The sequence below is a fragment of the Microtus pennsylvanicus genome, chromosome 5 (genome assembly GCF_037038515.1).
Source record: "Microtus pennsylvanicus isolate mMicPen1 chromosome 5, mMicPen1.hap1, whole genome shotgun sequence".
NCBI lineage: Eukaryota > Metazoa > Chordata > Mammalia > Rodentia > Cricetidae > Microtus > Microtus pennsylvanicus.
Genome location: NC_134583.1, coordinates 16,031,362 through 16,056,841, shown reverse-complemented (window position 1 = coordinate 16,056,841; position 25,480 = coordinate 16,031,362). Strand labels below are relative to the sequence as shown.

The 25,480-nt window shown below is 43.3% G+C and overlaps 1 protein-coding gene across 2 annotated transcripts in view; it reads right to left on the bottom strand.

Annotated features, from left to right (window-relative positions):
- Positions 1–25,480, bottom strand: part of Klhl32 (kelch like family member 32) — a 199,357-nt gene that overhangs the window by 87,235 nt on the left and 86,642 nt on the right. For both annotated transcript variants that reach the window (XM_075971301.1, XM_075971303.1), the window contains one exon: positions 5,353–5,451. In XM_075971301.1, coding sequence (XP_075827416.1) covers positions 5,353–5,451 — 99 coding nt within the window. The remainder of the gene's footprint in view (positions 1–5,352; positions 5,452–25,480) is intronic.

Genomic DNA, 25,480 nt, shown 5'->3' with positions numbered 1-25,480 from the left:
CAACTGGACTGATGGGCTTCTTGGCAGAATAGAAATATGAATCCTTATAAAACTGACAGGCTTTCTGGAAATGCGACTCACTTCCCTGGGAAGGATAATGATACTCAAGGGAATATGGCTTGCCATGAAGAGAGGCTAGAAACAGGAAACCAAATGGAGTAGCTCTTTGAGCAAGAATGGTGAGTGTCTAATGAGAGGCAGTAATTTCAGTGATGGAGAAAAGACTTGGGTGTGAGATATTTGTGCAGCTGACTCTACTCAAGTTGGTTATCTAGAACAGCACCCAAAACTGGGAGAAAGAAGCAGTTATCAATAGCACCCTCAAGGCAGGCTGTAATATATGAAGTTTGAATTACTGATATGACATTTAGGTGGAAAACCTCCAGCAGGTGCTCCGTGGGAACCCACGGGCCATTCCTGACAGAGAAGCAGGTGGGCTAACTGCAGACCTTCCTCACTCCCTCCATCCCTCCAAGTCCAATCCCCCAGGCTCATCCCTGGTTCTGCAGCAAAACACCTGCGGCAGCCTCCCTGCAACCTCCTCTCCTGTGGATCCCACAGACCTTCCCCTTCTAAGGTCCCTCTCCCCCCTCGCTGCTTTGTCCCAGCTTCAGCTCTAGCTCGCCACTCCTGCCTGGACAGTATCTCTCCTTCTGCTCCTCCAGTCCAACCCCCCAGTTTCACCCACAGCAGCTGGCTGCGACTTCCCTTCCCACCTGTGCACTTCTCCACTGGTCCCACAGATCTTCCCCTCCTCACCTCCCTAGCTCACTCCTTATGGTTTCGCAGCCCTCAGCTCCTACAGGCAGTCCCTGGGAACCCACAGGCTACTTTTAACGCAAAAGCAGGGAAGTGAACTACAGGTATTCATGTCTCCCTCTGCTCCTCCAGATCCAATCCCCCAACCTCACCCCTGCAGCATAGGCGCAGAACACGTGTTCTGGCCTCTCTTTCTTTCCTGCACCCATCTCCAGTGGATCACACAGATCTTTCCCTTTAAACTTTCTTGTCCCTCCCCCCAGGCTGCACCACTAACAGGCCCTCCATGGGAACCCACAGGTTACTCTGACCAGGAAAATATGTAGATTAATGACAGATTTTTACCTTTCCCTCCATTCTTCCCAATCCAAATCGTCCTGTCTCATCTCCAGCTCTTAATTTAGCAGACCTTCTGCTATGGATTATCCTCCATATTTGCTCCCGTTCCTGGACGACTAACTAAGCAGATCCTGGTGGAACACCATCCTTTCCTTCCTCTTTCAAGCCCCCCCCCCCCCCCCCCCCCGCGCGCTGTCCTCAGACCATTCCTAAGTCTCAAGTCTCGGGCCCCAATACCTAGAAACACATTTTACCTGGAACCTCCTGTGACCACACCTAACAAGACTCCATAAGATTTTCCCTCGGGCAACACACAGCCAGCATACTCCCCTATGAACCAGATAGAAAATGGATACCATGGTCAAAGAAAATGTTACATCTAAAAATCTCCTGGTACAAAACATCCAGGAAATCTGGGATATTATGAAAAGAACAAATCTAAGGATAATAAGAATAGAGGAAGAAAAAAAAACACAGCTCAAAGGCACAGAAAAATATTTCAACAAAATCATAGAAGAAAATTTCCCTAAATTAAAGCAGAAGATGCTATCATGGTATAAGAAGCTTACAGAACACCAAATAGACTAGAACAAAACGGAAAATTCCCTCAGCACATAATCATCAAAACACTAAATGCACAGAAGAAAGAATATTAAAGAATCTGCAAGGAAAAAGACCAAATAACATATAAAGGCAGACCCATTAGAATAACACCTGACTTCTCAGTGGATACTCTAAAAGCCAGAAGGGCCTGGACAGATTCACTACAGCCTCTAAGAGACCACAGAGGCCCATCCAGACTACTACACCAACTAAAACTTTCAGTCACCATAGATGGAGAGAGTAAGACATTCCGTGATAAAATCAAATTTAAGCAATGCCCACCTGTAAATTCAGTCGTATAGAAGGCACCAGAAGGTAAATTCCAACCTAAAGAAGTTAACTACATACAAGAAAATACAGGGAATAAATAACCCCAGACCAGCAAAGTCAAGAGAGAGGAAACACATACATACACACACACACACACCACCACCACCACCACCACCTCCAACAACAACAAAAGAGTAATCAACAAACACTACACTGACCACTGATAATTCTCAACATTAACAGTCTCAATTCCCCAATAAAATGACACAGATAAACAGGATGGATGTGCAAACAGGATCCACCCTTTTCCTGCATCTAAGGAGCACATATCTAAACTTCAATAAAGTTTAGATCTCCTCATGGTAAAAGTGTGGGAAAAGATATTCTAAGTTAATAGAACTAAGAAACAAGCTGGTGTATTCATCTTAAGATCTAATAAAATAGACTTCAAACTGAAGCTAATCAGAAGACACAGGGAAAGACATTACACAGGCATCAAGAGGACATTTCACACACACACACACACACACACACACACACACACACACACACACACACACATCAAATGTAAGGACATAGATATTTTACAAACCCATGTTTGTAAAGAAAACACTATTAAAGCTTGAATCATATACTGATTCTCATACGAGAGTGAAAGACTTCAATACTCTACTCTCACCAATGGCCATGTCATTCAGAAAAAAACAGAGAAATACTGTAACTAACAGATGTTATAACTCTAACGGATCTAACAGATACCTACAGAACATTTCATGTAAACACAAGAGAATATACCTTCTCAGCACCCATGGAACATTCTCCAAAACTGACCACATACTGGGACACAAAGCAAATATCAAATACAAGAAAATTGAAATAATACCCTGAATTCTACCAGAGCACCACGGATTAAAGCTGGACCCCAAGATGGCAGAAAAACTCAGAAAGCTTACAAACTCACAGAAGCTTGAACAAATCTACTCTGAATGAAAAATGGGTCAAAAAAGAAAGAACTTAAAAGCTTTCTAGAATTCCATGAAAATGAATAAAAACATACTCGAATTATGAAGCATAATAAAGATTGTTCTAAAAGGCAAGTTCTAGACTAGCTGCTTACATTTAAAAAATGGAGATATCTCATATTAACAACAGCATATCTGAAAGTTAGAACAACAAAAAAATATGCAAAAAAAGTAGATGGCAAAAAAATCACCAAATTCATGGTTGAAATCTATGAAGTTGAAATAAACAAACAAATGAAACAAAGAATCGGTTCTTTAAGAAAATTGATAAATCTTATTATTTATCAAATAATAAATATTTATTATTTTATTATCTAAAATCTTATCCAAATTAACTAAGAAGCAGAGATGGAAAATCCAAATTAACAAAATTAGAGATGAAAGGGGAACCTAACAAAAAACACTAAAACAAATCCAAAGAATTATAAGGACATATTAATTACTTTTAATTAAATGTAATCTTAACTGTAAAACAAAAGTCTCAGGGCCACGATGCTTCCATAGCCATTCAACATCTTACCTAACAGGTTTTTTTTTTTTAAAAAAAGAAAACAAACTATCTTTTTTCATTATACATACCAATCCAAGTTTCCACTCCTTCCCCTCCTCCCATTCCCTCCACATACCCTGCCATCCCACCCCCATCCAGTCCTCATAGAGGGTAAGGCACATTGCTTTGAAGAAGGTCCAAGGTCCTCCCTACTATACCTAGGCTGAGCAAGGTATCCATCCAAAGAGAATAGTACATGCAGTCAGGATAAATCCTGGTGCCACTGCCAGTGGCTCTTCAATCTGCCCAGCCATGCAATGTCAACCACATTCAAAGGGACTAGTTTGGACCTATGCTTACTTCTTCCCAGTCCGGCTGGTGTTGGTGAGCTCCTGTTAGCTCAGCAGTCATTCAGGCCTACTCAAGGTTCAAGGCTGGTGAGAGACTCTCTCAAAAACAACAACAAAACAAAACAAAGAACAACAACAACAAAAAACCCAAGACAGAAAAACAAAAAACGAACAAACCATTTTTCTTTTTTTTTAACAAGAGAAAAATGTTTTGGGAATTAGAAAGCCCTACCACCCTCAGAAGTCACATTGCCTCAAGCAAACTCGGTACATTTTGAATCTCTGACATTTTACTTTTTAATGTGCAAATTTATTGTGAAGAATGAATGTAAAACACTTGTAAACACACAACAGGAAGACGTGTATAAATTTTTTCCCATTTCTCTCACAGAGCCATTCCCACCATACAGCAAGTCAGGAGCAGGATGTACAGGTCACTCATGTGTTCTCCAATCTTCACTGCCTTGGGTGTTCACGGGATTATTAATGATATGGGACTCTATGACACATTACCTGCTGTTCCTAAGTCTTCAGTGGGTGTTCAGCTTTTCCTTCATCTGTGGTCATTTCCACAAGAAGCATTCCTTTAAACTAGGACCAGGATTATGTTCCTAGAACGCTATGGGGAAGCCTGTGCATGGGTGCTGAGTCCCTGTGGGGAGGACTGTGCGTGGGTGCTGAGTCCCTGTGGGGAGGACTGTGCATGGGTGCTGAGACCCTGTGGGGAGGACTGTGCGTGGGTGCTGAGACCCTGTATGGAGGACTGTGCATGGGTGCTGAGACCCTGTGGGGAGGACTGTGCATGGGTGCTGAGACCCTGTGGGGAGGACTGTGCATGGGTGCTGAGACCCTGTATGGAGGACTGTGCATGGGTGCTGAGACCCTGTGGGGAGGACTGTGCATGGGTGCTGAGACCCTGTGGGGAGGACTGTGCATGGGTGCTGAGACCCTGTGGGGAGGACTGTGCATGGGTGCTGAGACCCTGTGGGGAGGACTGTGCATGGGTGCTGAGTCCCTCTGGGGAGGACTGTGCATGGGTGCTGAGTCCCTGTGGGGAGGACTGTGCATGGGTGCTGAGTCCCTGTGGGGAGGACTTGCGTGGGTGCTGAGTCCCTGTGGGGAGGACTGTGCATGGGTGCTGAGTCCCTGTGGGGAGGACTGTGCATGGGTGCTGAGTCCCTGTGGGGAGGACTGTGCATGGGTGCTGAGACCCTGTGGGGAGGACTGTGCATGGACGCTGATCAGTCTACTGCCTGAGGAGTAGGTAGAAAAGAAAGATGACATATCCATGCCAGTGACAGGATATAGGAACCACAGCTGTCTTCCAGGGATCCTCTCATCTGTGTCCTCGAGAACCTATTAGCACAGGGTACATGCGCGCACGCACACACGCACGCACACAAACACACACACACACGAGTATAATTTTTCTGTCATCGGGTCTCTGTTGATAGGTGACAGTTTACAACTGCAGGGCTAGGGAACAAGAAGGGTCATTAGTAGCAGTAAACACACCTACCTGGATGAGATAGTGGGAACACAAGTTGAGAAGCTCCAACAGCTGTAGGTGACTCCCAGCTGCCAACACATCCTGGATCACGCCTGGCTCCAACAAAATCTGTAAGGTAATTAATTATGAATAAACAGAAGAATTATTTGATTTTTACATGGGCCAACAGCTTTTTCTACATGCAAAACTCAGCTTAATTCCTTCATTTTTGTAAGAAAATATGAACATTTTCAAAGAACACAGTAGTCTCATATCATTCATTTTGTAACATGGTAATGCAAAATGAACCAGTTCTAATTTTTCAAAGTATATTCCAGACTCTTCAGTTCATCATGGTTTAGTGAGCGGTGTTTTAGGGCAGGGTACTTGCATCTCCCTAGCTTCAACTACTGGGCGGGTACCGTGGGAGTGGGTGGGTACCATGAGCGTGGGTGGGTACCGTGAGAGTGGGTGGGTACCATGAGCGTGGGTGGGTACCGTGAGAGTGGGCAGGTACCATGGGAGTAGGTGGGTACCATGAGCGTGGGTGGGTACCGTGAGAGTGGGCGGGTACCGTGGGAGAGGGTGGGTACCATGAGCGTGGGTGGGTACCGTGAGAGTGGGTGGGTACCGTGAGAGTGGGTGGGTACCGTGAGCGTGGGTGAGTACTGTGAGAATGGGTGGGTACCATGAGCATGGGTGGGTACCATGAGCGTGGGTGGGTACCATGAGCGTGGGTGGGTAACGTGAGCGTGGGTGGGTACCGTGAGAGTGGGTGGGTACCATGAGCGTGGGTGGGTACCATGAGCGTGGGTGGGTACCGTGAGAGTGGGTGGGTACCATGAGCGTGGGTGGGTACCGTGGGAGTGGGTGGGTACCGTGGGAGTGGGTGGGTACTGTGGGAGTGGGTGGGTACCGTGAGAGTGGGTGGGTACCGTGAAAGTGGGTGGGTACCGTGAGCGTGGGTGGGTACCGTGGGAGTGGGTGGGTACCGTGAGAGTGAGTGGGTACCGTGGGAGTGGGTGGGAACCGTGAGAGTGGGTGGGTACCATGAGCGTGGGTGGGTACCGTGGGAGTGGGTGGGTACCATGAGCGTGGGTGGGTACCGTGGGAGTGGGTGGGTACCTTGGGAGTGGGTGGGTACCGTGGGAGTGGGTGGGTACCGTGGGAGTGGGTGGGTACCGTGAGAGTGGGTGGGTACCGTGAGCGTGGGTGGGTACCGTGAGCGTGGGTGGGTACCGTGGGAGTGGGTGGGTACCATGAGCGTGGGTGGGTACCGTGAGAGTGGGTGGGTACCGTGAGCGTGAGTGGGTACCGTGGGAGTGGGTGGGAACCGTGAGAGTGGGTGGGTACCATGAGCGTGGGTGGGTACCGTGAGAGTGGGTGGGTACCATGAGTGTGGGTGGGTACCGTGGGAGTGGGTGGGTACCTTGGGAGTGGGTGGGTACCGTGAGAGTGGGTGGGTACCGTGGGAGTGGGTGGGTACCGTGAGAGTGGGTGGGTACCGTGAGCGTGGGTGGGTACCGTGAGCGTGGGTGGGTACCGTGGGAGTGGGTGGGTACCGTGAGCGTGGGTGGGTACCGTGAACGTGGGTGGGTACCGTGAGAGTGGGTGGGTACCGTGGGAGTGGGTGGGTACCATGAGCGTGGGTGGGTACCGTGAGTGTGGGTTGGTACCGTGAGCGTGGGTGGGTACCATGAGCGTGGGTGGGTACCGTGAGCGTGGGTGGGTACCGTGAGAGTGAGGTCGGTACTATATATGTATTATTCTACTTACAAGCCCTGCATAATCACAAACTTTCATATTCTTCATTTTTGTTTCTCTAGTCCTCTTTATTTAAAATGCAAGTATCATTTTCATGAGTTAGTGAACGTCACAAGGAAAGAGAACAACTCAGAAGTCTGGAGAGACCAATTATCTACTTCTTCCTGATTAAGCCCAACTATTGGTCTGCGGCTACCAGCCACTGAAAAAGGCCAGATAAAGACACACCATGGTGAGGACATTCACTCCAATGTGTGACTGAGAGCTACAAGAGACCTTTAGTGCTGTCCCAGGTACATCTGAGCCCAGATGTTCACAATCTAGCCCCCGGACATCTATGTCTCCAAGCCCACCAGCCGTTAGAACGTCTACATGTGAGTACACACCTTCTCCAAGTGAGGCCATCCATCTCTTGTCTCTGGATCAATATTCTTTCTTGATTTTCCTTTGCTTCAAAAACCATTCTCATCCCCAGTCTCTGTGCTTTGGAAATGACCATAGCTTGGTCCCAAGAGCTTTCTCTCTTGTCTCTGCTCACCCTGGAATCCTGTGACTTTCAGGGGATTTATATGCTGATGGAACTCCAAAATATTTCTGTCTCCACACCCCAGACTCTCATCTACAACTCTAGGAAATGCATGAATCAGTGAGTGAATGTGTATTGCTGACATGGGTCTGGCCATGTCAAAAACACCAGTGTCTCAGACCCTCGGGAGAGGCAAAGCCTTCCCCAGGTGAGGCTTGGAGAGAGGGCAAAGCCTTCCTGTGGTGCAAGTAGAACTGTTAATGAAAAATTGACCAGTATGTGTCAAAACTATTAGCCACATCTTCCTCCACCAGGATGACACCTGAACCCACTCCTCTACAGGGATGTCTACTAGAGACAGGCTAACCCTGCCTCCTTGTTCCACTGTATAAAAGAAAGCTGCCTCCTGGAGTCATCTTATCAACCAAATCAGTCCTCTTTTCCTGGATCATCCTTTCTCAAGAGATCACCTTGGTTTTTCCCATCCACCTTTTAGTCTTCTGCCCAAACTGAGATTCTGGCCTACTGCCAAAGCTGGTACCTTCCATCAGAGTGAGAACAGCCTACTGTACCCCATCTTTTCTTCATGTATGTCTGTGTGTCTGCCTTTTCTTCATTCCCTTGCTGCCCCAATTAGGTCAATCCCTCAAGCTGGGTAGAACCTGGTATACAACTACGACCTCAGCATGGATGTTGGGCTCTCTAGAGGGCAGCTCGAACCCCTAACATGCCACAGACCGGACTCTTGATCTTTATCTACTGCTCACCACCCTACTTCTTTTATAATTCTGCCATCTCAGCAATATGACAGTTATTTAGAAAAACCCTGTAGTCATTATTATTCTTTGATAACTTTATACACATATATATTGTGTCCAGGTCATATTCACCACCCAGTCTTCCCCCACCAGGCTCCCCTCTCATTCTCCAGACAAGTCCCTTTCCCCCATCAAGTCATTTTCTTTAGCTCTTTTTGTTGCTTGTTTTATGAACCTCTGAGTTGAACCCGAGCTGCCTGCACAGGCGTGAGTGTTGAGCTATCAACCAAAGCATGTGAAACTCATTAGATGCTAGACCGTTGAAGACTATGCCTTCCCTCCCTACAGCTAACTGCAGTAGCTCCTGGGGAGGATCTGGGACCCACAAGCTCCTCTCCTGTCTCTGAACTGAATATTGGCATTCATCCAGTCTTTTGCTGTTGTTTTTTGTTTTGTGTTTTTTTTTGTGTGTGTGTGTGCTCTGTGCAGGTAACCTCAGCGGCTGTGAGTTCATGGGGGCAGCATCTAGTTCTTACATTCTTTCTGCCCCTTTTCCATGATGTTTGTTGAACACGGAAGGGATGACATGGATATTCTATGAGAGCTGAGCACTCATCTTCGTGAACATTCTTATCACCTTGACCATCATGAGTCTCTGCACTAATTGTGTTCCCGTTGAAGAGAAGCTGCTCTGACCTGGTGGAGGGCAACGCAACTCAGAACCACCCTGTATCCTCTTATTTTTCTCCTACCTCACAGCCCACCTATGAGCCTTCCTGTTGGTCCTACCATCAGAACAGCCCCAGAGGCTAAATTTTCACAGATCGCTTCTTCCATTATTATCAGTCTAGTCCAATGTACTCCATTTTCTCAGATTTAACTCCTGCCTCCTGACACTGCGTTCTCCTTTGCCTCTTTAAAATATTATCAACTGAATCTCTCTGCCTGCATCGCTCCTTCCATTCTATCCTTTAGACTTCTGCTCATTACATTTGTAGTGTAAATTTAATTGGTAAAGTGTTAGGTGTTCTTTTGAGCTCACTGAGAAGCTGGCTTTGGAAATGGGGCTATCCCAATACCATTTCAGATCCAAGCAAGTCTGTTTTAAAGTGTCTTCCAAGGTCCGTTGTCTAGGGATGGTGACCTCACTTTCTAACTCTGTGATAGGGAAGGAATATAACATAAAATTTCAACAGTAAGACCATTGTGTCCCTGAAAACAGGTAGAAGGTGAAGTATTTCCAATAAATATGAGTACAGCTTATTCCGTGATATAAGCATGCCTAACATGGGAAAAAGATGCTGGAAGTCTGGCCAACCACGGGAAGCTGCTACATAAGGTGAAAGTTGAATGTGGGTACTCCAGCTGCTTGCCTCAACCCTCCTGCTGGTTTCTGCTGGATGTTCTGAGCATCCAATTAGATGACGTTATCTCTGTCTATTGTTATTTGTTCTTTCACTTTGAAGTCTTACCTAAGGGAACGCTCTGCTCTGCCGAGGACTCTCTTGATGGAAAACTCCAGAAGGGAAGAAATTTGTCCTGTTCTGCATCCACACCACATAAGAACAATGCCTAGGCACATAGCTGTCGCTCTGTACTGAGGTGGTTATTTAATTAAAAATTTGGATAACTAACTCCTATATACATGCTTGTTTCAAAATTTATGACACAGGAAAAGAGGAAAAAGAACTGTAGCTTCTATATCTGCGCCACTAAGGTAAAGATGTGGAAAAGTTAAGCACAGGGGTCAAAAATGCAAATACTCTTCTTGCTCTGGAATTTTTTTAAACAGCTCTTTTTTTTTCTTCTGGTCAGAAGAGATATTTAAATTTCTGCAAATCCTCAAGGAAGGGGCTTTGACTGGCATGCGGAAATGAGTACATCTCTCACCAGAGGAGCAAGAATAGCAAACAGACTGCCTGAAGAGGCACAGCCTAAGGCGGAGAACAGGGACCAGATGGATTAGAAAGGTTAGTTTTAGCCTTGCAGTCCTGTCAGTGGCAGTCACTTCACACAACCGGCATTCATGATAGCCTCCAAGGTGTAGTAATGCCAAACACAAAGACAGATATCACAGGGAGACAAGATGGATATTCCGTAGCATGTGTAACACATCCAGTGGGTTCACTGTGAGAAACCCTCCCACCAGAAACCCATCCCGGGATTGTTCTGCTTTTCTTTTATTTTTTATTCTACAGGCTTGTTTCCTCCTCTCATTTTAAGATTCTCTAAAAGAAACTTTAGCATAGGAAAATCTTCAAGTCCTTTGAAAAGTTTGCAGAGAGAAACTGCCAGGGCAACTGTGTACTGTTTTTAGAAACCATCAGCATGTGTGAGCATCACTGGCCAGAGTCTTTGCAGTTGATGCCGCTGCCATCTGGAGACTGGTTGCTCTTCTGCATTTTTCCAAAGAATCTGTGCTTGGGAGGGAGTAAGCTGGGGCTTTACTCTTTGTGCTTTACAGTATATAGTGATGGAAAAATTGGCCAATAGAACTCTTTCAAACTAAGGGCCCTGAAACACTCATGTTTATAGCAGACAACTTTCTCATTTGTTTCCCCTGTGCTGTGACCATACATTGACCAAAACCAACTTCAGATCCTTCCGAAAAGTACAGCCATCCCTCTTGACTCTGGCATTCTAATAAACTGGATAGGGCTTGCCTTCAAGCTACAGCAAGGGAGAGAAGTCCCCTCAGAGCTGAGAGCATTGTTAGAGCTGGAGCTAATCTCTCTGACTGGACACATCAGCAGCATTCATCAGTCTAGAGGAATTCAGCTCAGATGAAGACATACAGATGTGCAGAAGAAAAAGAGACAAAGAAAATTCAAGACACAGAAGACCAAGTGTGTGCCCTGGAATCCTAAGTCAAAGCGCTCACCTATTCAGGCTGGGACAGAGCTGAGGCTCCTCTGGATTTGTAAAAAAGTTTTTGAAGCCATCAAGGGTGTGTACAGGTTGGACCAGGTGCCTTTTTCTTGGGGACAAGTCTATGGGACATTCTCTCCCCCATGATCCACTCACACCTGGCCTCCAGGTAGAATACAGGGAAGCCGCACTTGCATGTGAGGAGCGAGGAGCTAGACAGTGCCATCTGGGTCAACAGCAATCCTATAATTCACGTCAAGTTCAAGGGTCTCCCCTGAAGTTGTGGTAAGGTAAAGAAGGTCACTTGAACAGAGATGCTCTGATCCCTCACCCCAAAATGCCAATACAGCCCTCTCTCTCTCTCTCTCTCTCTCTCTCTCTCTCTCTCTCTCTCTCTCTCTCTCTCATTTTTGCTGAATAGATAAGACTTAACCAATGGCTGTGGAAAACCGAGGAAACCCTAAGTGTTTAAAACTGAATTGCTAAAGTCCTGAAAGGATGTGACTTGTTTATGTGACATAGCCATACCAAGGCCATCTGTGCTTCAGCCCCGTGGAAGTAGCAGAGCCCTTCCCCACAGTGAGGTTCAGAGGGATGGTAGAGCTTGTCTGAGTGGAAATTTTGGCAATCTGTGCAAAACCGAGCAACTGTAGCTTCCTCCTTTGTAGCTGATGACTACAGCTGGGCTGCTCGTCTATGGAGACTTCTCACCGAGACTAGCTAGCCCCTATTTGTGTGCTGTGTGTGATAAAAATGCTGAAGTTTCTGGCTTCTGCAGCATAGCAGGTCTGGTCCATCTGATCGCAGCTTTTTTTCTGAGGGTGTGTCTGTGTGTCCGATCGCAGCTTTTCTGAGGGTGTTCTGTGTGTCTGCTCTTCATTCTTTCATCGCCCCCCCCCCCACCAGTCAGGTCTCCAGGACAAAGTCCCACACGTAGTTCAGCAGAAGGTGACTGATTCACAAAACATTCTGACATGAGGATTCAGCCATGAAGCGTTCCAAATGCCTTCCTGGCAGGAGGGATCCTGGGATGCTTTGTCCAGCTATCTCATCTGGTCAGTGACATAAGTGGACTTGGGTTCAGGGCTCATTTGCATCATCTCTGAGGGATGCCTCCCAGACTGAGAGAAGGCTCATGTGCCTGGCCTTGTGGCATCTTTAGACAGGACATGAGCCTAAAACGTTGTGAAAGAGGAAGGGTATAGAGCTTGTGGCAAAATTCTGCATAAGGCATGGTATTCACTACCTAGGAAGCACTGGGAAAGTGAGGCTGGGCCTCACAAGTAAAAGCAGAGCCAACATGCAAACTCTACATTGCTTCTGTCTGTCCTTCAGCTCATTCTCTTGTGCACTAGACATTTATCTCCCTTTTCTTCCCATTTCTTCCTTGCTTCCCAGATTGGCTTCTGGTAACAAATGTCTTTAATGACTATGAATAGTTTCAGTAGGCTTTTCTTTCTGTCTGTGAATAACTGAGTTGTATCTTCAAAAAGATGTACCGTTAGTTCCTTGAGGTGTGCTCTCATTGCTCATTTAGGACGTTGTTGGTTTATTTTCTTCAGGTTTTGTGGACAGAGCAGCGTAGGGGGCATGATAGCATTAAACCCAGACAACTAAGGTGTGCAAGTCTGTCCATGAAAACAATCACCTTCTATGCACAAGGACTAATGCAATTAAAGCTAGATGCGGTTCAATATTATTTACCAGAATAATCCAAACCCTTCCTCATTACACATTTGAAATCCGTATTTCATCTGGTCTAGAGTAATGACAAATGATCAAAAATCCGAGCTTATAAACCATCAGGGTAAACTGAACAAAAAGAGCATAAATAAATTTACCAGTTAGATATTCAAGACATATGAAGCCTTTTGCTTAAAGCACTTCTGTACAAAAGGAGTCGTATAGATGGGACATAAAACAAGATTTACTTTAAACTTTAGTGTCATTTCACTAAAGATTGTTTATCCACAAGGTGGCGCCCCTGTTTAAAGCAAAATGATTTTTCTGTTCCTTGTTAACTTCTATCAGACACACTGTTTTTAAGAAGAAAATACAGTTCAAATGAGGATAAGAACGCTTAGGAATTTATTTTCCAAGCATAATGGAAAGTGTACATGCGCCATACTGTGTTGGGAGAAACGGAAGGGAAAACAGGGTAAATACTGGAACCCAGTGCTTGAGTAAAGTGAAAAGAGCCCAGAGGGACTGTGAAGGTGTGGGGACCCAGTGGGCACAGGATTCTGCAGGAACAATGGCCAGGAGTGCCTGATTTAATTGAAAAACCCCACATAGGGACATGAAAAGACTCAGTCTTTTCATAGCATAGAGAAAATTCTATTTTCTTATAGCCCCTTTGTCACTAGAATGATTCCAGCATTTCCAGGCCTTGAGATTAGTAGTCATTTCCAACATGATTTTCTTCATTATGTTTAAATTAATAAGATGTATTATTGAACAGAATGTAAAGATAAATTATCACACATCACCTTTACAAATGTGGCTAATTATTTGAGAAAGCAGAATCCATTTTTGATAGTTTCTAACTGCAAGGGAGAGAAGCAGTTGTAGCAAATTAAAGTCTAATGAAACATGAAGGTCATTATAGGTTAAAAGAAAAGCTAAATTAATTATTAAGACCTACTTATAAGCAGTGTTATTTCGAGTGTGGTGAAGATGGTGGATTCCATCCCTCACAGCTCTATCACGGGCCTGAGGTTCTCCACAGCAGAGCCATCTCCATAGTGCAGGGACAGAGTCTCCCTAACAGAGCCAGCTCCATAACATGGCGGCAGACCCAAAGAGAAAGCCCTGATCTTCAATTGCTGACATGTTAAAGATGGAGGATCTCTGAAACAACGAATAGGGTCAATGGCATTTTTTAAAAAAGGATTTCTCTCTTTTCCTTTAAAAAAAAAAATGTGTATGGGTAATTTGCCTGCATATGTGTCTGTTCAGCATAGGCACACAGTGCTGCAGAGGCCAGAAGAGGGCACCAGATCCCCTGGAACTGGAGTTACAGCCGGTGGTAAGCCACCATGAGAGTGCTAGAAACCAGTGGAAGCCAGTGTTCTTCACTGCTGAATCTTCTCCTCAGAAGAAGATTCTTTGACAGGAATTTTCAAGTGTAGGGGTGCTTTAACAATGTCATTAGCGGGGGAGAGAAGATGGAGCTGAACGCACATTACTGAGTCACGGTTTGACCAAACAAAGGCAGCAAGCACACAGGACTATGCAGAGGGTGCTCAGGACTGAAGACATCTTGTTTCATTCAAGATATCTGAGAAAGAAGCTCCGATGTGAAAGGGAATCATTAATACACAATTCTGTGCTCTGTAAAGGATGGAAATATAAATACAGCTTGGGAGTCTGCCAGGAAAAGTCACTAGCATATTTTCTGTATCATCATTTCATGAAGAAATATATGATTGGCTGCTACTTATTTCCATATGGTTTGTATAGGGAATAAAACAGGATGCCCAGATAACATGCTTAGAAAAAATGATTAGCATAGTTTTTAGAGGAAAACTCTATTATTAATTTTATGAAAATCAAATTTAATTTTGCTTATTGTGTTTACCTATTGCTACTGTCTTTCATGCATAATGTGACCCTTTCATTTGTGTCATCTGTCCCACTTCTTGTCCTTCAAGTAGCTATAACCACCACGTGAAAACGAAGACACTAAAAGCACGGCGATCCACCCATCCCCCAGCAAGCCCTTTCTAACGCCAGCATTCTAGGCACCCTTCTAGATTCTGGGGCAATGACTATAGCTATACAAACACACATCCTTGTCACCATGGTGCTTAGAGTTAAGGTGTCAGGCCACCACTGCCTCTACTGATAAGAGTAAAGCTTAGATAGAGCATGCTGGTTTGGAGGAAGGTCAAGAGTTCAATTTTGAGGAATGTAGCAAAACTGAACAAGGCTAGAGTTCCCACACACCTCCGGTCCTCACACGTGTGTAACATTTCTATATCAACATCTCCCATAGAATAAGCACTGATGAAAGCCGTGGACTGTGGGAGTAAATGATGTGTAAAGGTAGACTCATCAGTTCATTCTGTGGACGATGTTGCTATGGAAACGTTACACATGTGTGGGGATAGGAGGCGTAGGAGAACTCTAGTTTTATTGAATTTTGCTGCAGGTAAAATCTGCTTTAAAATAGCCTATTAATTAAAAATGAAAAACAAAAAATGCTAAACAATGCCTATCCCACATCCTACACCAAGGCATATGGTTAGGGAGATGTCATCTGAAGATGTAACTGGCCATCTGGAGGCATGTAGTTTTGTCTACCTGTTGTCTGTAAGGATGACACACTTGCTCTAACTGATAAGCCCACGGTGACATACCATTTTCTCCCAAAGCCCATGGCTGTCCTTGGTGTTCAAACTGAGAGGTTCATATTCTATGAGTTTTGACAAATGAAGGATGCCATGTATTATAAGGCCACACAGAATAGTCTGGCGGTCCTAAGTGTCCTCTGTACTAGGCTAACTCACTGCTGGCTTCCTGTCCTAACCCTGGAAGCCGCTGCTCTTCTTACTCTCTGCATAGTTGAGCTGTTCTTAGAATCTCACAATCCATGGCCTTTTGACAACGGCTCCCTTCATCTGGCAATACGCACCTGCGTTCCCTGCAAGTCTTTCCAGAGTTGGATAGCTTATTTCTTTCAGCACCGACTCATCCATACTTCATCTATTTACTTTAGAAATGCATTTTCATCGCTCCCGTGTTTTGCAATTGTGAGTCAAACTTCTAGATGTTTGTTTTCAGGTTTCTATTTAGACATACACTTTCCATTTTAAGGGTGAACAGCAAGGTGAGAATATATGGTAAGAGCGTGTCAGTTCTTTAGGAAACTGCCAACTTGTCTCCTTCAGTGACAGTATCACCTCGACATCTCACCAACCATGGATGAATTTCTCTCACTCCTCACCAGCTTTTAGTGCTCCCAGGTTCTGAATGCTGGTTAAGTGTTAACAGATGGACAACGGTTAGTTCCTGCTTTAATTTGCATTTGCCTAACGAAATACATGAACATCTCCCATATGCTTATTTGAAATCTATCTTCCATGGTTACTCATCTTGAACAACTGTGTCCACTTTTATAAAACCAGGGTACTCGCTTTCTTATTATTGAATTCATATATTTTGTATGGTATTTTTTTATACGTTTGCAAATACTTTCTCCAAACTGTGACTTGACTTTTTATTCCCTTGATACTGGATTCTGCAGTATACATGTTTGTAATTCCAGTGAAATACAGGTTATCCAAGACCACATTTTTGTGTCTGTACAAATTGTCTGGGTTGGAGAGATGGTTCAGTGGTTAAGAGTGCTTCCTGTATAACCGTGTGTACCAGAGTTCAGAGTCCAGCACCAGTGCAACAATCTGGGCATCTCGGCTCTCTGCAGCTTGCTGCCTTCCAGCTTAGCTGATAAAACGCAGACCCTAAATTCAAGGAGAGACTCTGCCTCCAGGGAATAGGTGAAGAGTAATGAGGATCCACCCATCATTTTCTCTGGCTTCTCTACATGCACACAGGTACATACATATGCATGAACACATGCAGACACACACATATGAATGCATACACAAAATCTTGAAATGTCTTTGTTATACATAAAATCACTTACAGAAAAGTTTCTCCTATATTATAAGTAAGTCCTGGCTTGTATTTTATCTTTGTGAACAGTATAAGATCTGTGTACAGACTTGATTTGACTTATGTAGATGGATTTCCAGTTGAACCTGCATCATTAGTAGAAAGAAAGTCTCTTTACTCTATTGATTTTTTTCTTCCCTTATTGAAGATCAATCGGTTTTATTGATAGGGTCTGTTTCTGGACTGTACATTCCACCCCACTGATCTCCTGATGGGCTCTTTTGGCAGTACCACACTGAGGCCAGGAATTGTCAGTTGTCCAACCTTGTTCTTCTTCAACAGTGCTTTGGCTATTTCAGGTCTTTTGTTACTTCATCTGAACACCATAATCAGTTTGTTTAGCTTCCGTAAAACAACCTTCAGAAAACTGGTTTGGACTGCACTGAGCCCATATTCAAACTGTAAAGAACTGTTTTCTTGAAAACAGCGAGTCTTCCTTTCTCTGAATCTTCTTGACTCTTTGGTTACAGTTTTGTATTTTTCCTCATGCAGAGCTTCACATATTTTGATAAATTTAGACCCGTGTGTTTTACTTTTGGAGATATTAGTTTCTAAGAATAATTCTAACATTTAAAAATAATCAACCCCCCCAATGGTGGGTAATAGGTTGTGACCCACGACAATTATATGAAATTAAATTTCAGTGTAATCTGAATTTTACTGGAATATAGTTAGACTGGTCTATATGTGGCAGTTTTCCAGTTACAAAAGGAGACTTAAGCAGCAATAATAGGGCCTGCAATGCCTACATTGTTTATTATCTGCCCTCTTACAGAAAATGTTTGATGATTCCTGCTCTAGAGTACATCAGGGGCTGGAAGTCAGTAGCACAATATGTCAGCAAGTAACCATGGTCTGCTGACATCAGTAAGGAAGCTAGTCAGCCTATGCAGGTGAGTTCTGATGCATGAGGGATTCCAAGATGCAGGTGTAGGAGGAGAAAGTAAAGACACCCACACAAGAATGAGTTGGGGGGTCTGGGGTGCCTCAGAAGATGAGCCAAGGAGTATATTCTGAGAGATGAGGGAGAAAAGGCTTCCGTGGAGAGACAGGCTGGCTATGGTGTCTGCAGCTGAGTGGTCATAAATTGTAGCACGTACTACCCTACACAAATACTAAATGCTTCCAGCAGAGGGCTCAAGGACTCCATTTTTAGGGAAAAAAATTGTCAAACTTGTTATCTAACAACAGCCTTCCTTGGTTAAAATTCTCTGAGGAGGCAGCTCTTCCTTCTGGTCACAGAATCACAGTTCACTTGAAAATATCCTAAATAAAAAACCAACAGAATTACAGCAAAGCATCGTTATTCACACGGCCAGCATTTACAGTTAGCATATCTGTCTACTTCCAGGAAAGATAGGGCAGTAAACTATAGCCATACGTGTTTTGTTTGTTTCTATTTGTTTACTTATGTTTTAAGGCAGGAAGTCACTACGTAGCTTAGGTTAGCCTCGAATGCTCTGTGTAACCACAGGTGACCTTGAAATTTGATTCTCCTGCCTCATCCTCCTGAGTGTTGGTGTTGTAGGCAGGCACAATCATATCCAACTTAGGTAACCATTTAAATATCAGGAACAAGCTGGGCGGTGGTAGCGCACGCCTTTAATCCCAGCACTCGGGAGGCAGAGGCAGGCGGATCTCTGTGAGTTGCAGGCCAGCCTGGTCTACAAGAGCTAGTTCCAGGACAGGAACCAAAAGCTACGGAGAAACCCTGTCTTGAAAATCCAAAAATAAATAAATAAACAAATGGATAAATAAATAAATATCAGGAACATAAATAAGGCAGAGAAAACAGGAAACTGAAAGCAATAACCAGAAAAGAATGTGAGTAATTAAAAATTATAAATAATATAATAAGCAATACATTACACATACACACTCAGTCACCGTGCTCCTATTAATACAAGTGGGTATCAGAACTAAACAAGAGAACTCAGGATTTGGCTCAGTGGGTAAAGTACTTTCTGCAGCAGCCTGAGGGCCTGAGTTCAGATCCTGAGCACCTGAGTTTGTACACACACACACACACACACACACACACACACACAAATACAACCATGTAACATCAAAAGGTGAAAACACTAAAAATGATTCTATTTCCTCCGGACCCAAAGACCTAAAGGAAAATTTCCTGCAACTAATATGGTCAATGAATGTCTTTCTTGGTGATACCTTAAAAAAAATCATCAGAAGCAAAAAGTAAAGCACAAGAAACTATTTAAAACCCAAGCATTGCTTCCTGATTGTCTGGCTTCATCTCAGTACAGAGTCTGAAATATGAGCAGCATTGCTTAGAGGAGTCTGTCCCTCTCTAGGGGACAACTGGGAAACTCACATGGACATCTCTAGTCATCCAGAAAGGAGGCCAGATGTCAGCCAAAGCAAAGAGCAGGCATCAAGAATTCCCCTATAGCTATGTACTGAAGCACCCTGCAGTAATGCAAAGATTTTTATTTATGAAGATGAAAGTCCAAAACTTAACTCTAACATGTAACCATGTTTTTCTTGTTTTTCTATGTGGTAATTCATTCACTTTTCCAGTGTTAGGAGAGGAAAAGATGAGCGGAAGCCCGGGCATGTCTTCATCTTGGAGTTTCACTGAGAGTTACGCACTATTTAGGAGACAGTCCAGTGCCAAGGATGTACTCCAGGGCATGCGTGCTGCCAGTAAAACATTCATGTATCAGCCAACTCTCCCAGGCATGCTCAAGTCACCTGTACACGCAGACAAGTTTCCCCATCTCCGGGAAGAATTACACCCCACTATATATGGACTGACTTGGTTTCTAAACTAAAATTCTTTCCTTGTATTGATCTTTCACATACAGGCGATTAGAGTAATTTACATAGGTCAGGTACATTATGTAAGAATTTCATTTCAAGATAGAAAAGGCTTTTTCATATTAAAATGTGATAGATGAGACAGAATTAAAAGTCCAGATAACGACTTTTAAAAATTGACTGGTCCATGAATGTTTTACTGGTAACACACATAGCATATCCCTGGCACTGTAGTGCTGTAAAGTAGAGAGCAGATCTTAGCAAAACTCCAAGAAAAAGACATTGTGGGGCTTCCGTTCATCTTTTACTGTCTTAACACTAGAAATTAGCACAAATTAACATAATATAAAAAGACCCTACGGCCCTTGGAAACGTTCCTGCTTATATTTTTCTCCTCAATGAACATTTCAAAAGAGCTATACAGCAAAAGGCTGGACGGCACTTTCCTTTTTTGTTTTTTGCTTTTTTTTTTTTTTTTAAATCCCAGACAAGGGAAAGATAGTTTATTTTAGTAAGCTGACATTTACTATAAAAATGAATGCACTACCAAGACCTGCCATGAAATAAATGGCTAACTTTCCACTCAGACAATTTCAGCTATGACGCTGGGTACAGCCACCACTCAGAAATTTAAATGATCAAAATGAAACAGGTATAATGGTTTCTGTTTCGAAATCCTTGAAACAGGGGCGCTGTCTACTCACTGAAGGGCAGCTGTGCACTTAAAGCACATGTGACAATGGGGTTTCCTGCTGAAACATTAAAGAGGAATACGTGTGCACAAGTGCAAACCCACCCTGCGGAGGCAGGTGCACTGGTCTGCCTTCACCAGTTGCGGGATGCCAGACTGTTTCTAGGCTGGATGACATCATCAAGGAAAAACAATGGTTGCTTCTTGTCCTACTGTTCCCTGTGCTGGCAGTGGGTTCTGGAACTACCGAGAGTTACAAGTGGAGCGAAGAGAAGAAAGGCAACAAACCAAGATCATATAACGATGACAGGTTAGAAACACTGTGGGCAGCACCCATGCTGGTCGTCAGATATGGTGTAAGATACCGGGAGCCTCTGAGTACCAGTAATAGGGAGCTCAAGCGCCATGGTCCACAGTGGGTCCCTGAATACAGAACTGAGGTGGAAAAGGACTACAGAGGCTGGGGACATATTCAGTCCCATTCTGTTTTCATTGAATGACTCAGTTTAACCATTTCTTAGTATTTGTGCTAAAACATGATCATTGTTGAAAGGATTTCTGATGTCCAACAGGTGGAAGATTTGGAACCCCACACACTCCTCTGCCTTGATTCCTCAAAACAGGACAAACGTCTAAGTAATCTCCGACATCCTTCTAAACAATGCCCTGGTCTACACAGAGCGCTCCCACCTCAGACTACATTCTATCTCCACAAAAGCCAACGACAGCCATACTGCTTGCTCTCTCAGGTCACCTTTGAGCCTTCTTGAGAGTAAACCCCATCACATGAATGACAAACTTTATCACAACCTCGCCTTCTGTGTGTTAGTTATTATTATTATAAACATCTAAATCAAATTTAGCTTTATAAGGTCCCATTTATAATTTATTATTTATTTATTGATTGATAAGTCTTAATACCTGAGCTACCATGGTCCTGGCTCAAAAAATCCTTTTCTGTGCCAATGAGTTGAAGCATATTTTCTACTTTTTCCCTTATCAGATTAAGGGTATTGGGTCCTATGTTGAGGTCCTTATTCATTTGGAGTAATTTTATGTGGTGTGAGAAATACGAACAAATTTTCATTCTCTTACTTGCACCTATCCAGTTTGATCAGCACCACTTGTTGAAGATGCCATCTTTTGTAGTTTGCTTCATTGTGGGAAAAAAATACAGTGTTTGTAGATGGGTGAATGTCTAGGTCTTCAATTCTATTCCTTTGATCAACATGTCTGTTTTTATGCATAAGGGAACCTGCTACTATAGAAGATTCTTAAACTACATAAACACACACACATATATTTAAAAGGAGTTGGGAGGGAGTTACCATATAATAGAGGGAGCTAGTACTCAACTAGACTTTATACGCTATAAATTAAAACACCCAATACTCGGAATAGGCTGTATCTTTTTGAGATATTGGCCAATGGAGTTCCATTGATTCCCTCAAACATTACAGGCTATTGTCAGTATAACTGGTGATACTCCACAACTTAATGATAAGACAATATTGCTGAAGACACCACACACACACACACACACACACACACACACACACACACACACGTATATCATAGAACATGGAGAAATTGAGATAGTACTCAACTGAAAACTGGTGTGGGAAGTCCTTATGTATATATATTGCTTTTATTGGTTAATGAATAAAGAAGTTGCTTTTGGCCAATGGCTTAACAGAATCTAGCCAGGCTGGGAAAAATACATAGAAGAGAGTAGGCGGAGTCATGGAGAAGTCACATAGCTGACACAGGAGACAGACTCTGCTGGAGCCTGCTGGAACTTTGCCTATAGGCCATGACCTCATGGTGATAAACAGATTAATGGAGATGGGTTAGTTTAGGATACTTGAGCTAGCTAAAAATACGCTTAAGCTATGGGCCAAACAGTATTGCAATTAATACAGATTTCTGTGCGACAATTTCAGGAGTCTGGGCAGCTGGGAAATGAACAAGCAGCCTCCTACAACAGGAAATCTCACCCCCTAGTGGCTAGCATTCATATGCTGGAAGGTGCTATACCTGCTACTAGAAAAGAAAAGTAATTATAAATCTCATCAGCTACAGACCCTTTAAACTACAATAACTAGCTGCCTGTAAGATATGCCCCCTGGTATAATTAATGACACAGATGGTATGGAAGTAAGAGACAGAATCTGAAGTGACGTAAAGCCTGTTCCATGAGATGGAATGCACACCTGACCCTACTAATGAGTTCAAGAACCTAAGGCTAGATAGGCCATCGGCCCGGGGAAAATCTACTACTATTATTCTGCTAAATGAACAGAGCAATGAAATGACTTCTGGTGACATGTTTTTATACTCATAAATCAATGCATTGCTCAGTCTTCATTAGAGAAACTTTATCTTGCAGTATATAGTATTAATACAGAAAGCTACAACTATCAGATAACATACAGAAATGCTCAGCCCTAAAAATCACAACCTTTGCCATCAACTCTCAGGAATTGATGCAAAAGAGGTGCCGGAAAGACTGTAAGGGCCAGTAGTGGACGACTTCAAAAATCAGCATTTCCAGAAACAATAGGGCAGAAGCAGAAAATAACATATGAACCCACAAATACTGTGACAGCATACGCAATAACTATATAATATCAATCCAGAAACAATTCTGTTATGGAGTGGAGAAATGAACAAGAAGCTACACCCCTATCAACCACTACAAAAGAAGATATTCTAAATTGATAGCTACTGGGAGGATAATCAGGTCTCTTCAGCGAAGTTACACTGGATATGTCAATTATACTCCAGGGCAGTTTCCATGGTCTCGAGGAGTCGGCCAACATGGATTGAACTTCATGGGCTTTTCTTTCCTTTCCTTCCTTCCTCCCTTTCTCCTTCCTTCCTTCCTTCCTTTCTTCCTTCCTTCCTTCCTTCCTTCCTTCCTTCCTTCCTTCCTTCCTTCCTCTTTCTTTCTTTTGAGTGAGAACATTAAGTTGGATGAATAGGGAAGAAGTTGGGGGGTCTGGGGAGAGTTTGGAAAGGGAGGAAACATAATAAAAATACATTGTGTAAAATTCTCAAAAAATAAAAAAATTATTTAAAAACAGAAAAATAAAAAAATTTGAAAAGATTAAAAACTGAAACATTATAGAATAATTTTTTTTCAAAAAAAAATCAATTCAGGCCGGGCAGTGGTGGCGCATGCCTTTAATCCCAACACTTGGGAGGCAGATGCAGGTGGATCTCTGTGAGTTCGAGACCAGCCTGGTCTACAAGAGCTAGTTCCAGGACAGGCTCCAAAACCGCAGAGAAACCCTGTCTCGAAAAACCAAAAAAAAAAAAAAAAAATCAGTTCTGCTGCTGAGCTAGAAACTGATCTCAAAGGGTAGGCACAGTTGCTCTTCCTCATCTGAAGACATTCCAGATGTTAACTGCTGAAGTAATGGCTTTACAGTTGTTGAAGTATAAAGTACAGTGTGAGGACATTCTGACCAGGGCATACACAGGTATTTAGTAAGCCAGGCAATGGGCATCAACTAGAAACATCTGCTGCTGCTGACCCAATCACAGAAAGAGCTCCTTTGTGCAGCTCCATTTTCTCTACACCAACTCCTCTCAATGAGGAGCAAGTAGGCATTGAGAACACACACACACACACACACACACACACACACACACACACTCGTGTGTGCATGAAACAATATCAGGTCTTTAACATATTCTCATTGTTTTTGAACAGCAAATCTCCCAAGGTTGACTGCTTCATAAGACATCTTTGGAAACAACAAAATCCTATTGACATATAGCATCTAAAACCATAGCAGAGGCTTTTGTAAGGGATGGGCATAGTTTATGAAGTACAATTGAATGTAAAAGGATTCACTTAAGCTCAGAAAGCTTACTACTCCATTTCTTCTTACAAATAATAAAATCTCCCCAGAAGCAAACAGCACTGATTTTTAAAAGAGTCAAGAATGAAAAAGGAATTGATGATAGAGCTCAAACTCCTGCCTCAAGTTTATGTGTAGGAAAATCCTAATGGAGAGAAACAGTCTAATTTTCTAATTATGTAGAGAAACAGTCACAGTTTTATCAACTGGAGAGAACTAAAGTGAGGAGAAAATAACTGTTTTCTGCACATTAAAAATACTTTCCTTTAGAAGGTGGATTTCGTGCAAATCAAAATGACTCTGAGATTCCATCTTACAACTGTCAGAGTGGCTAAGATCAAAAACACTGATGACAGCTTATATTGGAGAGGATGTGGACTAAGGGGAACACTTCTCTATTGCAGGCAGGAGTGCAAACTTGTGCAGTCACTTTAGAAATGAATTTGGCATTTCTCAGAAAATTGGGAATCAATCCACCTCAAAATCCAGCTATACCAATATTGGGCAAATATTCAAAGGATGGTCAATCATACCACAAGGACCCTTGTTCAATTACGTTCATAGCAGCATTATTCACAATAGTAAGAAACTGGAAAAAACCTAGATGCCCCTCAACCAAAGAATGGATAAAGAAAATGTGGTACATTTACACAATTGAGTATTATTTAGCTGTAAAAATAATGACATCAGGAAATTTGCAGGCAAATGGATGAAACTAGAAAAAAATCATTCTGAGTGAGATAATCCAGATCCAGAAAGACAAACATGGTATGTACTCACTTATAAGTGGATATTGGGTGTAAAGTAAATGATAACAGGCTTTAATCCACAGCTCCAGAGAGGCTAGGTAGCAAGGAGGGCCCAAAGAGGTTCCCTGGGGATAGGAAATAGAAGTGACCTCCTGGATAAACTGGGGGAGGGGTGGAGGGTTGGAACATGAGGAATCAGGTTAGGCTGGTTGGAGGTGGGACAGAGGGGAAGAACAATGAAATAAATGTCATGATAGGGAGGACCATTTGGGGGGTAGAGAAAAACCTGCTGCCTGGGAAACTCCCAGGAATTCTTAAGGATGACCCCAGCTAAGACTCTTACCAATAGTGCAGAGGGTACCTGAACTGGCCATCTCTTGTAATTAGATTGATGGCTACCCTAATTGTCATCAGAGAACCTTAATTCAGTAATTGATGGAAGCAGATGCAGAGATCCGCAGCTGAGAACTGGA